We start from the raw sequence: 18,015 nt of genomic DNA on the forward strand, positions 1-18,015 counted from the left end.
CTTTCCTGTTTCCATTTTTCTCAGAACTAGTTCCACTTCTAACATCGTTATATCCTCGTCTTCTTCCAGACCCCTGCCGTACTTCTATTCCCATTCATAACATTTAGTAATTTATCAAAGTACTCTTTTCCATCTTTTCCTTATCACCTCTGGTTGCATTAATAGCTCTCTGTTCTCCTCTTTCAGTAGCTTTGTGTGTGTATTTTCCTTCCTCATACTCTTTGTAATTCCATATATCATCCGCTTACCACTAGTAACATCTTTTTCCAACACTCGAGTGAATTTCTCCCAGCTTTTCCTCTTTTCTTCTGCTACCATTTTGTTACACTCGTTCTTACGGTCCTGGTATTTCCTTTTACTTTCAGCTGTTTGGTCTCTGTTCCATTCATGGCCAGGCTTTCTTCTTTTCTTTTACTGCCTCCTTCACCCTCTCATTCCACCTTGGTGTCTCCTTTTCCTTGTCCCTTCCGGACACTCTGCCACAGGTCTTCTCAGCAGAGATTACAAACGCATCTTTGAACTTACCCCATTCCTCTTCCACATTGCCATACTCGGTGTTAGGGATTTTATGCTTAAGTGACTACTTAAACTTTTCTTGTACCATGCCAACCTTTAGTTTTCACACTTATATTTTTTCCCCTTTTTTTCTTCATGTCTTTCAATTCATCGAATCTCGTCTTTGCCACCACTACTCGATGGTCTCCATCAAAAGCCTCTCCTGGGAGTGCAGTTACATCCATCAAATGTCTCCGATTTTTATTTTCCATCAGATAATGATGGATGACTATCTTCATCCATCTATCACCCCATCCATATCTCGTTATCTTTTGGCTGTTCTTTTTATGGAACCATGTGTTACCCACAGGCAGCCCGTTTCTTTAACAGAAATCAACCAGTTTCTCTTCTTCCTCATTTTTCCTCCCATATCCATATGGGCCAATTATCTCCTCCTTCCCTCTGCTTTCTTTGTCTACCTGCACATTTAGGTCACCCATTACTATTGCTTCCACATCTGTAATTATAGTCTCTAATACCTCTAGAAAATTCTCTATGTTCTCGTCTTTATTTTCTGTTTGTGGTGCATATACTTGGATGAAGTCCTTCACTATATTCCTTGTTCTCAGCAGAATCCTCATCACCCTATCACTTGTGTATTCTACTGCTTCCACATATTGCTCTAGGTTTGGTTTTATTATGATACCTACTCCATTTTTGGCTTCTTGTCCACCACTCCAGTAGAGTGTGTAGCCTTTCCCCATTTTCCTCCTTCCTCCTTCCTTTTCCCTTCCACCTAACTTCACTAAGTCCCATCAGTTCTATGTTCTCCTTTTCCATGATGTCTATAAACTCTTCTGCCTTCCTAGTAAGGGTCATCAGATTAATGATACCCATCTCCATTGTGTTTGTGCCTAGTCGCCCACTTCTCACAGTTCCCCCCAGCACCCCAAGAACTGCGCGTCGCGTGCAGAGAACGTCCTAACTTTTTCCGAGGCTAGTTTTGAAGTACCATTTCATATAGGCTATTATTGTGATGGGGTCGCCACTCCCAAAGGCATTTTAGAGCTGCTGCCAGCATATGTTCAGGCCGTTTGTAGCTGCCCTTCTGGAGTACAGACACTATGAGAAGTAAGTTACGAAGACAGTTCTTCCACTTTTCCACCGTTGGGACTTGTAAAAACCTCTTCTGCTTTCCAACCGTTGTCTGTCTTCACATGTTACACTGGCAAGGGGTCCTGGCGGGTTACAGGGTACTACCATCTGGAGCCAGATGGACCCAGGTTTTTTAACGAGGTTGTTACTCCTCCCCCTCCTCCTTCCTCACCACTTGCAAGGTGAGGCCACAGGCTTGGGACTGGCACTTCGTGTGTATGACAATCATTAGTGGGTGGGACAGTGTCTCTCATGAGCTGCAATATATAATCGTTTCCTTTATGACACCTCATGGTCCTGCTAATGCTTTCAGATGGCAATCATCAAAAGATCAGTGTGTAGTTCCCTTTTCCGAAGCACTGCTCTTGTTAGATCATCCTTGTCCACTTGAAAATTCAGCTCGGCTTTACAAGTTCAGTGAGAAGCGGATGACTAAAGACAAATGTATTCTTTTCAACAGTGCAATGTTGATTGTTACATTGTAGGAGATTTTAATACATGGAAAGTCTAGAAGTAGTAAAGTCATGACAGAAGACTATAATAATTTGTGTAATATCATATGAAGAAAAATGGGTATATATATATATTCTGTATCTCATTTTTGTTATAAAATGCTTTTGAATAAAATAATGAATTGTTTTCCTACTCACTTATGATGTTGTAAAGTAATTATTTTGATTCAGAAAAACCAGTTTTGTGTGACATTTATTTATAATCCGCATTCAATTTAAATATTTATGTGTCCATGACTTCTTAACCTTGAGAGTAGAGTTAGGTGAAACCTAAAAAATTTCTCTTTTCATACAGACAGATATTGCCCACTCTTATTGCACGTACAATGACCAGCTAACATACCATGAAATTTTTAGAACATTTAGGGTGTGGGTTTCGGAGAAAATAATTTCTCAATGATTAAAAAATTTCAGCTTCTTTCATCTTTATGTGCAAATTTTTGACAGTTTAAGAATTTCATGCATTAATGTCATAGCTGACAGTTACCATTCCACTTTGTTATTTCTCAAGACAGTTAACATCCTGTGACTACTCATGTTTCCAAAGCATAACTTTGAAGTTCACAAAGAGGTACAAATTTTCATTGTTTATTTTTCCAAAAAAAATATGAAAAGAAGCTCAGAAGTGTGTGTGTGTGTATTAATCATGTCTCATGGTATTGGGAAAAAATATTTATTGAAAATAAATTCAGATCTGTATCACTTTTGGTTTCTTTATTACAATTTTTTCAGTTTTACCATTTGTTATGACATTTTCACAGATACTCTCATTTAGAGAGGTCTGTAGTGTTTTAACAAATCATCAGAAAATCAAAATATTGTAGGTTTGGAGAGGTATCATGTAGAGCTTTCAACATATAATTTTTTTTTCAGCAAACTTTGAAATAGTTGTGTGACACATTCACTCTTGATCTGTTTGATCTGAGACGAAATCACCCTTTTGCAGTCTTCTATTGCCGCACTGGTCTGGTTAACGAATGGCTGGATAGAAGCATCTGACCTGCTTAGCAATTTTATTTAGGACTAGAATTTTCTCAGGTTCTTGGCAAGATCTTTTGTTAGAGTATGGAGGTGGTCATTCATTTGTTGTATGCTTCACACATTGATATCTTGTCTTATCAGCTATGGACATAGCTTGTAGGTCAAACGAGTGGCCATAGACATGTTTCTTCGTGCATTGCCCATATTTCTACTTTCTTCCCCTTCAGATGGAGACAAAAGTTCTTTCAGTCCTTTTAGTACCTACTGTAAACATAAGGTAATACAACAGTTGTACCTTACTGCCAAGTACCAGTGACGTAGAAACTGACTTTTGCGCATAAACATAATTTACACATGCTTGATATGCAACCTGTATTAAAGGCTGTAATTAATGTTTCCTCAATATGACTCCTGAAAATTTCCATAGATTTCTTCTTCTCTGAACAGTGGGTTGTTGCCAGTACCATGTTTTGCAATGTTCGGTCTTGATCAACAATATGTGCAATGACAGGTATGTAACACCTCTTCCGATACAGATCATCCCGCAAATTCACTATATGCATATATACATTTATGTCTATAGTCAGGACAATACTGGGCCTCATAATCACCCATATTTCATTGACTGATCTTCCAAAGTTTTGTGCCACTGTTGTAGGGTGAGGCAGAATGATGGAGATGTCCAGATTCTGATCGATATTTACAAGCTCCTGATGTAGAGATTGAAATCCTCCATCTGATATTAAAGTAAATGGACAAAGATTTGTGGCACACATTTCAAAGCACATTTTTGTTGCATAGTCTTCCATTGAAACTGGTAATGTGTCAAAACTGAAGCTGTGTCTTGCCATCAGATGGGCTGTAGTGGGTCCGTAAGACTGGAGATCACAGCACCTGCTAAAGTAAACATAGCCAACATGATATCCTTCCTTATCAGTCACCGAGAAAAATATCTCTCAAACATTGCTTTGACAATTTTTCGCATTGAGGATATTTTGAATCAAAGTCCCCCCCACACTCTTTAGTATCACGTTCACGGGCTGTGAGATTGTGCAGCAGGCAACCGAGTTGTGATGGGGTACTTAGGGTGCACGTACACCGAATGCTCATTCTAACACCTTTCAGTTGCCCAGAGTTGCATGGCATCATGTCAACAATCCCAGAAAGAGCATAAAATGGAAGTGCTGAAAGCAAATCAGTAATATGATTATTTGCATATACATGTTACTAGGATTTTAGAACCAAGTCAAACACTCTACCTGTTTTATGCAGCGGATAATGAAAAGGTTGTTAATTTAATTAAGAACCCAGGTTGACGGGACCAAAATGATGAAAATTATCACTGTCTTGGCCAACAAAGAACTGAATTGTTTTAAATTGCAGTACCCTTTACAAGGCAAAACATTAAAAGGACTATTTTGAAACACACTGCATAGGCTGTACACTGTGTAGTCCTGTTATAAACTATTTGCCATGTCAACAACAAAAAACACTTGACTGTTTCCAGGTTTGTTCTAAAATAACTGCAGAACCCATATTTACCCATTCCTTCTTTTTTTTTTTTTACCACCTGAAGAGAATTGTCATTATGGTAGAAGTTCATTACATTGACTACTAAACATGCGACCGTCTGCAAAATACTTGTGAAATGTGTGAGCATGACGGAAGTGAAAAGCAGTTGCTCCGCACATCCAAAGTAATTACTCTGACATCTGTTGAACTTTGACAGAACTACATGCACTTAGCAATTTGAGCGAGTATGAACATCAGATGCAGACCTCTACTTGATGCTTTGGAACTGGCATCTGCATTGTAGTGAGAGGAAAGCCCAGAAAGGTGTATAGCTAGTGCTGTGGAAAGGGAAGAAAAGTGCACTTGAACTTATTGTGACTATTGTGCCACAAAAAATGTGTTTTTCATGCTTGAACATTAAAGGAGTCTTAATTTTGTTGATTATGCGATAATTTGCAATAATTTGTGTAGATGAGTTCTGTATAAAAGCCTTCTACCACAAATATTATCATAATCATAGGTGGAGGAGGTTTTATTTATGTAGAAATGAGTATATTGTAAATTTATTTATTTATTTCTTGCTACGTTGATAAGAACAGCAGACACATGGAGGAAACTAACTGTGTCTTTACAGCACACTCACCATTACATGGTAAATACTATAACGTGCAGCTGTTGTACAAACCTATGGAATAATATTTGTAGTATGTAATGCTCTTTTTAATATCCCACACATTATTTAAAATTTATTTTACAGCGCTACCCTGTAATGTGGCAAGGGCTTCTTGCTCTGAAAAACGACCAAGCAGCAGTCCAGATGCACTTTGTGTTTGGAAATCCACATGTTGCACGAGACTCCCTTCCATGCAATTCAGATGGCAGCACACCACCTCTCAGGATAGCTCAGCGTATGCGACTGGAACAGACGCAAGTGGAGGGTGTAGCCAGAAAAATGCAGGTATGCCTTTCTTAATTCACATAATACTGTTGCCCCCATGCATATTGTCATACAGCCTTTATAAAGTTAATTAACTACTATATTAAAAACAAAGATTCCAAGACTTACCAAGCGGGAAAGCGCCGGTAGATAGGCACAATGAATAAAACACACCAACACACACACACAGAATGTGAGCTTTCGCAACCGGCGGCGGCTTCGTCAAGAAAGAGGGAAGGAAAAGGAAAGATGAAAGGATGTGGGTTTTAAGGGAGAGGGTAAGGAGTCATTCCAATCCCGGAAGCGGAAAGACTTACCTTAGGGGGAAAAAAAAGATAGGTATACGCTGGCGCACACACACGCGCACGCACACACACACACACACACACACACACACACACACACACACACACACACACACGGACGGACGGACGGACGGACACACACACACACACACACACACACACACACACACACACACACACACACATCCATACCAGCAACAATGCAATAGCTGTCAGTTCCGTGACCTGTGCGAACTGCCGTTGTTCACGAATCTGACTACAGTGACGCCTGTTGGTACTGGTAGTATCTCCTTGACAGGTCTTGCCGCTGTAATTTATTCTCATGGTAACAGTTACAGTCAGTGTAATATGATGTATTTCCTTTGTTAGACATTTCATTCAGGATTAATTTTCCTTCTTCTTTCAAGTGGATGTCATCATCGTGTACCTATGCTGATTAGAAGCTGGTTATGTTTTTACCCTGTATTCTAATATGTGAACAGCTGATGAATTTTTAATTTGCAACTCACTTAGTAAATCATTTCAGTCCCTCATAACCAAATAATTCTGAATCAACTAATGTTTTTTGCAGGACAGCATTCCCATTTTAGAATGCCACCTTTACTTAAAAAGCACCATTTTTTGTATATAGTATCCAGTATCCAGTGCTCTTTTTTTTTTTCTAAAAAAAAAAGTTTGATGGTACTCCGACATTGGATATAATGCAGCGAAAATTACTTATAACTAAAGCATGGGATACCACCTGTCTGCTTTTAGCCATAATGTCATCAACACCATCATGGTAGCAGGACCTTAGACACATCTATCGGTAGCTCGGTGTTTGAGTGCATGCTTATCCGTTTAGCACTGCCATCGCCCATTATTAGCGGGCGAGGGCGCTACATGTTTGTCGAACTGACTGCCAGCGATTCAGTTGTCAAGAATGGTTGTTGCTGTTTCAAAATGCTTGAAACAGTCAATGACATTGCTTTTCCCACCAAAAACTGCACTGGTATCGTTCTTATTGCAATTACAAACACGAAAAAATGAAATAAAAAATTTACATCCGTGAAATAAATTTTGGCACTCTTCCAAGTTCTCAACATCGTAAAAAAAAATTACTTTGTCGACGAAAAAGTTTAGGGGTACATTTCCCCCAGCGTTCCCCCAGAAAAACAGCACTGATAGTATCCATACATGTATGGGAATGTTTATTGCAACCATGTGTGAGTAGCTTTTAATGGTGTGTATGTTATTGTAAATACAATCGCAGGAGTGTGGACTGACAAACTAAATGTGTTACTGAGCTCAAAGCCACATCACTCACATGAAACTGAAAAGAATCCTGTGTGTTTGAAAACCGATCTCATTCATGAGCAAATTAATAAGCAAACCAATAATTTCACTCTCAGTGGACTTGTCAATGCGAACTGTATGCAAAAACTTAACTATGCTCTGAAATAGGGCCCTTTTAAAATAAAGAAACTGACAGAACCTACATTCTGCAATGAAAACGAAACAGTCACGTATTATGAAACTCACCTGCACAATAAAGTACCGGCAGAAACAGCAACACAGCAAGACTCCACAACAGCTAAAAAAAGTACTGCTAAAAACTAAATACAGTTGGTCCAGGTAAATTGGTTTCATAATCTTGATACAGAATGCCAGTGTAACATATGACTCAACATTTAAGTTCCGATATATCAGTTAGGAAGGAACTTATCAAAGAAAACAATAGACTCTAATGTGAAAGTTCATTTAATCTAATAATTTCCATTGTACAGGAAATTAACTCAGAAGGTCAATCAGTAGAATAATTATCCAAAACTGGACTGTGATGAGGTGATGGTGAAGTGGACCAACAGTAAAAGTCTACAAAAATGAAAATAAACTTTTTACCTCACCAAATAATATCTTGTTCTTCATTTCAAAGCCTTTATTATGTCTGTATGCTATCCAACCATTGTTCTGAGTCCTCACTCCTCATTGTAATAGACCTGCAACTCACATAGTTCTAAAAGCACTTCCATGCATTACACTGTACACTCAACAAAACCCCACCTACAGCACGCCTCATTATCCACTACTGACTGTCAAAGATTCTATAATTTCATAGTGCTGCCATAACAGAAACGGATACTGGTGACTAAAACGTTTCTCTGACCATCGTTCTTCAAACATATCATTTTCTTTTACAAATGTTAACACACCCATTAACATCATCAAAAAATAACCACCTTACACTTGCTCAGATACAACAAAAATTTGTAAGATGATAGAATTTTATGCTATTTTCTCCTGTGTTTCATGAAATTGTCAAATTTTATTAAGAGAAATAGAATGTTATAGTGGCTAGTTCATGATTCCTTGTATATTTCTCACACAAGTGCCGCATGAGTCAGTGTCGTGATCTTTCAAGCAACATCTATAATGTATCAAGTACTTCAGTGTAAGGAAAATCTTGCTCCTGTTGGGACAAGAGTATCATTTGCCAAGCCTTGCTCTTCTGAATTCTTCAAAACAAATCTGCACTTACATCAGTGGCCAAATCTTTATCTCTAAATATAGGACGACTCCTATAAATGTAAGACTACCATTATATACTCTACTAAACAACACAAAAAATGCTGACCTCGGCAGCAGTAGTTTTGATGTCCCTGTATTTTTCATATGACGAATTCTGGAAAAAAAACTTAATCATGCAGTACTCAGTATTCAGGGAAGAGGAAATAGAACTGACAGGGTCTTATTTGACCCTATTCTTGAGAATTTTATTTTTGTGATTTAAGACCAAAAACTATGGTGGTGCATATATCACCAAGACATCGTTTTGAGGTATTAAAGCTATGGTTGGTAAATGGATTTCCCTCTTCCCTTTCGTGAGCTGTTATGTGTTGCCATTATATGTAAAAAATAATGAACAGTGTTTTCTGTTTTCATTTTAAGTTTTCTTTTACTTTGTTTAAAAATTTGATATTACAGTTTACGTACCACAACGTGGAAACAGTCGTATAAACTTCCTCATGCATTAAAAGTATGAGTTGATACAGATCACAATAATGTATATTGTACAAGCAAAGCAATGTGTTCAGACAACAGTAGTGATCCCATGACAAACAGAAACTGATTGTAGCAGTCTTCATGCACCTGGTGCAATGTACTACTACAAGATGTCAGGTGTAGACAGAGGTGATAAGACATATTCCTAAAAGGTTTGGGATACCCCTAAGTTGGTGGTAAATATGCTTCCCAAGTACCACAAATGACAAATTAATTTTGTGGGAAGTTTACTTCTCAAGCCCCTTCCAGGAACTAGTCTGGTGGCAACTATATTTCTAAAAAACTATTAAACCATCTTTATTTGATGGGATATATGCTTCCCACAGTCCTGAAGGCTATATTTCATAACAAACAGAAACTACAGCTGGTGCAGCAGACTGCCACTAGATACCAGGAGCATACAGAAGTGGTAACACATATTCCTTTAAATGCTGTAAAGAGATACATTTAGTAGGAAGTATATCCTCCATAGCTCGTGAAAGGGTTAACAGATGCGCCGTCTCATTTGGTTGGTCCCTGTTATACAAGTATCTTCTGAAACTAATGATATAAAAACATAATTTTTTCTCTTCATCACCGCTTGCACTAAGGATTTCTGCTGATGACTTCTAGGTCATGTTAGTTACTTAGTTAATTTCAGGTTACGTGAATCACTTGAACAATAAATTGTAATGGTGAATGAGTCATTTTACATGCACATCACAAATTTTTAAATGTGGCTACTTGCTGAGCATCTATAAAGTTAGTTATGTAATGACTGTGTCTCCCAAGAGCCGTCAGGTGCATTTTCTATCGTGTTTCAGCAGATATTTGCAATTTTGGTTTTGCATTGGATAGTTGGAAGTCAGCCTCAAAAAATAGTCGTCACATCTTTCATATGATACCGAGTGTCGACGGTAAGAGACAGTCTCTGTCCCTGTCCAAACAAAATTATTTTTAATGATGATGTAAATAAAATAGAAAGAAACTTCCACATGGGAAAAATATATTAAAAACAAAGATTCCAAGACTTACCAAGCGGGAAAGCGCCGGCAGACAGGCACATGAACAAAACAAACACACACACACACACACACACACACACACACACACACACACACACACACACACAGAATTTCTAGCTTTCGCAACCGACGGTTGCTTCTTCAGGAAAGAGGGAAGGAGAGGGAAAGACGAAAGGATGTGGGTTTTAAGGGAGAGGGTAAGGAGTCATTCCAATCCCGGGAGCGGAAAGACTTCCCTTAGGGGAAAAAAAGGACAGGTGTACAACCGCGCGCGCGCACACACACACATACCATCCGCACATACACAGACACAAGCAGACATATTTAAAGGCAAAGAGTAAGGGCAGAGATGTCAGTCGAGGCGGAAGTACAGAGGCAAAGAAGTTGTTGAAAGACAGGTGAGGTATGAGCGGCGGCAACTTGAAATTAGCGGAGGTTGAGGCCTGGCGGATATCGAGAAGAGAGGATATACTGAAGGGCGAGTTCCCATCTCCGGAGTTCGGATAGGTTGGTGTTGGTGGGAAGTATCCAGATAACTCGGACGGTGTAACACTGTGCCAAGATGTGCTGGCCGTGCATCAAGGCATGTTTAGCCACAGGGTGATCCTCATTACCAACAAACACTGTCTGCCTGTGTCCATTCATGCGAATGGACAGTTTGTTGCTGGTCATTCCCACATAGAAAGCGTCACAGTGCAGGCAGGTCAGTTGGTAAATCACGTGGGTGCTTTCACATGTGGCTCTCCCTTTGATCGTGTACACCTTCCGGGTTACAGGACTGGAGTAGGTGGTGGTGGGAGGGTGCATAGGACAGGTTTTACATCGGGGGCGGTTGCAAGGGTAGGAGCCAGAGGGTAGGGAAGGTGGTTTGGGGATTTCATAGGGATGAACCAAGAGGTTACGAAGGTTAGGTGGACGGCGGAAAGACACTCTTGGTGGAGTGGGGAGGATTTCATGAAGGATGGATCTCATTTCGGGACAGGATTTTAGGAAGTCGTATCCCTGCTGGAGAGCCACATTCAAGGTCTGATCCAGTCCCGGGAAGTATTCTGTCACAAGTGGGGCACTTTTGGGGTTCTTCTGTGAGAGGTTCTGGGTTTGAGGGGATGAGGAAGTGGCTCTGGTTATCTGCTTCTGTACCAGGTTGGGAGGGTAGTTGCGGGATGCGAAAGCTGTTTTCAGGTTGTTGGTGTAATGGTCGAGGGATTCAGGACTGGAGCAGATTCGTTTGCCACGAAGGCCTAGGCTGTAGGGAAGGGACCGTTTGATATGGAATGGGTGGCAGCTGTCATAATGGAGGTACTGTTGCTTGTTGGTGGGTTTGATGTGGACGGATGTGTGCAGCTGGCCATTGGACAGATGGAGGTCAACGTCTAGGAAAGTGGCATGGGATTTGGAGTAGGACCAGGTGAATCTGATGGAACCAAAGGAGTTGAGGTTGGAGAGGAAATTCTGGAGTTGTTCTTCACTGTGAGTCCAGATCATGAAGATGTCATCGATAAATCTGTACCAAACTTTGGGTTGGCAGGCTTGGGTAACCAAGAAGGCTTCCTCTAAGCGACCCATAAATAGGTTGGCGTACGAGGGGGCCATCCTGGTACCCATGGCTGTTCCCTTTAATTGTTGGTATGTCTGGCCTTCAAAAGTGAAGAAGTTGTGGGTCAGGATGAAGCTGGCTAAGGTGACGAGGAAAGAGGTTTTAGGTAGGGTGGCAGGTGATTGGCGTGAAAGGAAGTGCTCCATTGCAGCGAGGCCCTGGATGTGCGGGATATTCGTGTATAGGGAAGTGGCATCAATGGTTACAAGGATGGTTTCCGGGGGTAACAGACTGGGTACGGATTCCAGGCGTTCGAGAAAGTGGTTGGTGTCTTTGATGAAGGATGGGAGACTGCATGTAATGGGTTGAAGGTGTTGATCTACGTAGGCAGAGATACGTTCTGTGGGGGCTTGGTAACCAGCTACAATGGGGCGGCCAGGATGTTTGGGTTTGTGAATTTTAGGAAGTAGGTAGAAGGTAGGAGTGCGAGGTGACGGTGGGGTGAGGAGTTTGATGGAGTCAGGTGAAAGGTTTTGTAGGGGGCATAAGGTTCTGAGGATTCCTTGAAGCTCCGCCTGGACATCAGGAATGGGATTACCTTGGCAAACTTTGTATGTGGTGTTGTCTGAAAGCTGACGCAGTCCCTCAGCCACATACTCCCGACGATCAAGTACCACGGTCGTGGAACCCTTGTCAGCCGGAAGAATGATGATGGATCGGTCAGCTTTCAGATCACAGATAGCCTGGGCTTCGGCTGTGGTGATGTTGGGAGTAGGATTAAGGTTTTTCAAGAAAGATTGAGAGGCAAGGCTGGAAGTGAGAAATTCCTGGAAGGTTTGGAGAGGGTGATTTTGAGGAAGAGGAGGTGGGTCCCGCTGTGATGGAGGACGGAACTGTTGCAGGCAGGGTTCAATTTGGATAGTGTCCTGGGGAGTTGGATCATTAGGAGTGGGATCAGGATTGTTTTTCTTCGTGGCAAAGTGATATTTCCAGCAGAGACTACGTGTGTAGGACAGTAAATCTTTGACAAGGGCAGTTTGGTTGAACCTGGGAGTGGGGCTGAAGGTGAGGCCTTTGGATAGGACAGAGGTTTCGGATTGGGAGAGGGGTTTGGAGGAAAGGTTAACTACTGAATTGGGGTGTTGTGGTTCCAGATTGTGTTGACTAGAAATTTGAGGTGTTGGGGGGAGTGGAGCTGGAAGTGGGAGATTGAGTAGATGGGAGAGACTGGGTCTGTGTGCAATGAGAGGAGGTTGAGGTTTGTTGGAAAGGTTGTGGAGGGTGAGTGAGTTGCCTTTCCGGAGGTGGGAAACCAGGAGATTGGATAGTTTTTTGAGGTGGAGGGTGGCATGTTGTTCTAATCTGCCTGTAGGAGGATGCTATGTACAGCCGGTGTGGATGTGGGAGAGGAAAGATTGAGGACTTTGATTTGGGATAGGAGTTGACGGGTGTGTTCATTGGCCGAGTCGATGTATAGGTGAAGGATTAGGCGGGTGAGGGCTATGGATTGTGCTGTTTGGAACTGGTATAAGGACTGATGGAAAGAAGGATTGCAGCCAGAGATGGGAACTTTAAGTGTGAGGCCTTTGGGAGTAATGCCAAATGTCAGACAAGCCTGAGTAAATAAAATATGGGAGCGTAATCTGGCTAGGGTGAAGGCATGTTTGCGGAGGGAATGTAAATAAAATTTAATGGGGTCGTTGTAGGGATGTTTTTAAAATGAAATTTTACATGCCCATTTGATGGAGCAGTCCCAGATTAGTCTAGTGCAATATTTGTTTTATCGATACAGAATGACAGGGACAGTTAAGCGCAAAGTATAACCAGTACTCTAGCAGCGACACCACTGCCCTGGCCGGTGCTGACTCTTACCAACAAGCATGCAGTACTACTACGTTGCCGTGGATGCTGCTTATTCTTCATGTTTTACTGTTCCTGTTAATACATACCAATAAAATGAATATTGGACTAGACTAATTTGGGAGCACTCTGTCGAATGGGCACGTAAAATTCCAATTTAAAAATAATTTTGTTTGTAATGAGAAACAAACCAACACTTTCTGTTGAAAGACATGACAGGCAGTAACTATTCGGGATGATTTCAGCTACACAATGCAACAACAAAATATATTTAATTCCTACCCACTGCCTTTCACGTTTTACAGTAACGGAAATTCTTCTGCGTATTAGAAGGAACTGTCAAGGAGAAACTTTTGCGGGTTTGTTTTCAGATTTTACTTTATTATGTCAGATATTTTGTATCACTGAGTAAGGTATCAAAAATTTTAGTTGCAGCATTGTGCACTACTTTTGTTGCTGAAGACTACCTTAATGTGGAGTAATGAATGTTATTTTTCATTCTGGTATTGTAATTATGTACATCATTGTTCCTTTCGAACAGCAGTGGATTATTTAAAACAAACATCACAAGGGAATTACGAAGAAATGGTCCGAATACCAACTCCTTAAACAGTTGTCCACAAGATAATGGGTGTGGACCACATATTACTCATACGCCAGGTTTTTCAGCACTGAAAACTTATTTTCTTAAAGATGAGTTACCCCAGAACATTATTGAATGAAAATATGCAAAATATGTCAGCTTGCCAATTTGTCCCTCCCCAAGATTTGCAATAATTCTAAATACAAAAGTGGTTGAACTAAGTTTTTTTAGGAGTTCCGAAACGTGTTTCTTCCAGTTTAAATTCTCATCAATATGGATTTCTAAGAATTTTGAAGTTTCCATCCTACGTATTATTTCCTCCTCATGTGTTAGACTTATCGAAGGTGTGGTACCCCTAAATATGTTGCATCTTTTTAAAATTGAAGTTGAGACTGTTCGCAGAAAAACAGTCAATGAGCCTTTTAAGAACATTCTTTACTGTTATTTCTGTTTTCACGTGTAAGCTTGGATTGATTAAAATATTAAGGTAATCTCCAAAAAGAACTAATTCTGCTTCTTGTATATTAGATGAAAGTTCGTTGATATATATGAGGAACAGTAGTAAACTTGAGATTGAGACTTGGGGCCCCATACATGATTCCTCCTCCGTCAGATTCATATCCCCGGACAACATTGGTTGAGTTGCTAAGTTCAACTTTCTGCTTTCTTTTGGTTAGATATGACGTTAATCTAGAAAAATATTGTGGTTCACAGTCAGATGTCCTAGATAGGCGATATAAAATGCCAATTGGTGCTTTTTTATTATTTTATGCTTGTAAAATTTGGTGAATGATCATGTGAATGGCATTCTCAATAGAACAACTTTTCTGTAATCCAAATTGTCATTTGATGAGGATATTTCTATTGCTCAGATGAGTTATCATTCTAGAATTCATCATCTTCCCAAAAAGTTTGGAAAATGACATAATCAGTGAAACAGTTGGCAGTTATTGACATTTGTCGTATCATCTTACTTACAGAGGGGGGTTCGATAGTGGGATATTTCAATATCTCTAGAAAAATGCCTTGCAATAGAGATGCATTGCATGTTTGAGATAAGACAGGGATTGTTATGTGGGAACAGATCTTTCATACTCTATTGGAAACACCGTCAACACCAGTTGGGTTTTTATTTAGAGAGAATATATAATTTTCTTAATTTCAGAAGCAGAAGTTAAGAATGCATTCATGTGATTGAATTCTATGAGAGTTGCTTTTTCAACATACTGCTGTGGTTTCTCTCTTGAACTGTTTGTCCCTCCACTTTTTACTGTATTTAAGAAATGATTATTAAATATATTTGCCACCTGTGACTCATCATTTATAGCCCTTTATGAAGATGCTGCTATGCCCCTTGTGATAACTCCAGTATGCCTGGACAACCAATTTCTGAGCCACCAACATTCAAGTGTGCTCCATATTTCATTCCTGTCTTCCCCTCTGCCAGCCTGGGGTGGGGGGCACTACACAGCAGTACATTACTATCATGCACTGCCCTTCAGATACTGACATATGAATTTCTTTCAAAAGCAGTAAACCTTGGTCATGTATTGAAATGCGACCAGGCATTTCAGTTAACTCCTTGGATTATTATCTATGACTCTTTGAGTCCTCCAAGTAATCTTTAATTGTGTGGTTTGCATTAATTGTGAAGAATGTTTTAGCTGCATGTTCGAACAGATATATTTTAGTAATATCTTGCACTTCCTTGGGCAGTTTATTATACAATTTTATTCCTTGATAGAAAATAATGTTTTCAGCTTTTTTGTTGTTTTTCCTGGGTTAATGTAAGTTCATACAGGCTCTTGTTCCATGATTATGTATAGAACTATTAGAGAAATACTAGCAATGTTATCCCTCATATGCACCACACATTGGTAAATGTACTCACATGGTGTAGTAAGATGCTCAGTTTTCTAAATAGCTCTTTAAAAAGTATCCAACCAACTACTACTAGTTATTATTCCTTTTTTTCCAACTTAAAAACTCTCACGTTTCGTGCCTTTGCTCCCTAGAAAATAATAATCCTGTGGATAAGAATTGAGTTAACATAGAAATGGTATAATATTGTAAGATGTTGTCTATTGCAAATGGATGGTAAAACTTGTATAAACATACAATTACTTTGGCAAGAGAGAAGGTATGATGATAGTAAGACACTCAGAAGCACCTGTAAGTTGGAAGTTTTTTCTTTTATACAACTACCATGGCAGGACATAACAATAGGTACTACTTTTTATCTTCTGCAACATGAATTCAAAATGATTAGTCTTGAAAGATCTCTTCCTGTTAATGATAATTATCTCTTCTCTATCATAGTACAGCAATGCTGATGATGATGTGTTTAAAGGATTATTCCCAAGATTTGCTCCAATAGTTCATGGAGCACATAGAGGGAAACAGGTGTACGTGAAGCTCGTAGAAATAACGTACTTTTCTTTCATGAGCTAAACAAATTTTCATTGTTACTTACATAGTTGTATGTTACAAGCATTAAAACAAGAGAGGTGTTGTAAAAAATCAGAAGGTACACTGTTTTTTTTTTTTTTTTCCCTCCCCACTGCTTTCTCAGATTACATTAATTTGGCATAATATGAACTAATATATATTTTGCTCATTCAACTGGCACCTGAATTGGTAAACCTTGTAGGTACCCACATACACCCCTCAAGGTACCCACATACATGCCTCAAGAGCATAACATGCTGATGACATTATTTTTGCCAGTGCCTCTGTATGCTCATTCTGTGTTAACTGATAATCAGTATTCGTCCCTAATAACTTTGTGCTTGATACACAATCTATAGATTTATCATCTATATCTAATGTATACTGTTTCTTTTCTTTATGTTCAATAACATTTTATTACATCTTGTCTAACAGTGAACATCCTTGAGGGTTTCAGTTTTAATCTCTAATTGGAGCTCTGGGTTTCACCAATGATTAGATGTTGCCGTAATCAGTGAAGAGATCCTTTTTTCCATGTCTAATACTATCTCGGAAGCCCTTGATATATCCAATATACTACTGTGAAGAACACCTGTGTTTGTGTTTTTGTTTTCGTTTGACAGTTGTTTTACCAAAAACGTATCAGCAGCAGATGTGTGGACTGTCTCTCTACATTTTTCAACCTGTTTTACAGTTAAGACTGGAACCACTTGTTCATTGTTCCTCTTAAACCTCATGTTTAGTAGTATTTTATGGGCAACAGTGCTAAAGGACCTCGGACAAGTCTAAGGATATGCCCGAAACACAGTCTTCCCCGTTACGAGCTTCAAGTACCACTTTTGTGAACTCAGTTACTTTTCTTTAGTAAGGGCACAACTCATGTGTGATTTTAGAACTCTTCAAAATTTCTGAACTTACTCTGGAACTCCATCTAAACCTGCTGACCCTTCATATTTTTTAATTACTGTATTGTTTTTCTGACTTCAGGCTCTGTTGTGGGAAATGTCGTCATTGTGCTTGCTGTGTAGGTCATTGTGAGTGCTACATGCATTTAAGAAAATTTTGCTGCAACCTCTCAGCAATATCAGAGAAATACTCTTTCACAAACGTTACCAATTCTTGAGGGTTTTCATTTATCCTACCCCTGTCTTTGATATGTATGTAATTAAAATTGTGCCTGCCTTTTCCAGCTTTTTGTTTTATGACATCCCAACACTCCTTTGATTTCATTTTTTGCTATAAATATTTTTTATCGTTGATCTCATCATGATGAGAGAAGTACTCTCCTAAGTATGTTTTTATACCAGTGATGGTAATCTAGGACCTGTGGATTTGTGCATTGCTTTTTCAAAGAACTGAGAAATTTAGATGCACAGGAGGACTCTCTAATAGCCACAGTTATATATTTATTTTCTTTATCTGCTGCTGTAGATGTGGCTACTCTCCTCAAAAATTAATTGAAACAGTACACAGAGTGTAAATCACTTAGCATCTACATTGTTTTCCATGTACATATATTGCTGCAACATGAGATGACCTGGAATTGATTTACAATAGGTAATTTTTTCCAATAAATGTTACATGGTTACAGTAAAAATGTGTGTTCAGTGCACATTCTAGAAAACTGGTGGTTACTAAAAGTAT

General features: G+C 39.5%; 1 protein-coding gene across 10 annotated transcripts in view; it reads left to right on the plus strand.

Moving 5' to 3' along the window:
• LOC126336919 (protein split ends-like) overlaps window positions 1–18,015 on the plus strand; it is a 347,320-nt gene that overhangs the window by 319,196 nt on the left and 10,109 nt on the right. For all 10 annotated transcript variants that reach the window (XM_050001069.1, XM_050001061.1, XM_050001065.1 and 7 more), the window contains one exon: window positions 5,413–5,613. In XM_050001069.1, coding sequence (XP_049857026.1) covers window positions 5,413–5,613 — 201 coding nt within the window. The remainder of the gene's footprint in view (window positions 1–5,412; window positions 5,614–18,015) is intronic.

Source organism: Schistocerca gregaria, chromosome 2 (genome assembly GCF_023897955.1).
Source record: "Schistocerca gregaria isolate iqSchGreg1 chromosome 2, iqSchGreg1.2, whole genome shotgun sequence".
Lineage (NCBI taxonomy): Eukaryota > Metazoa > Arthropoda > Insecta > Orthoptera > Acrididae > Schistocerca > Schistocerca gregaria.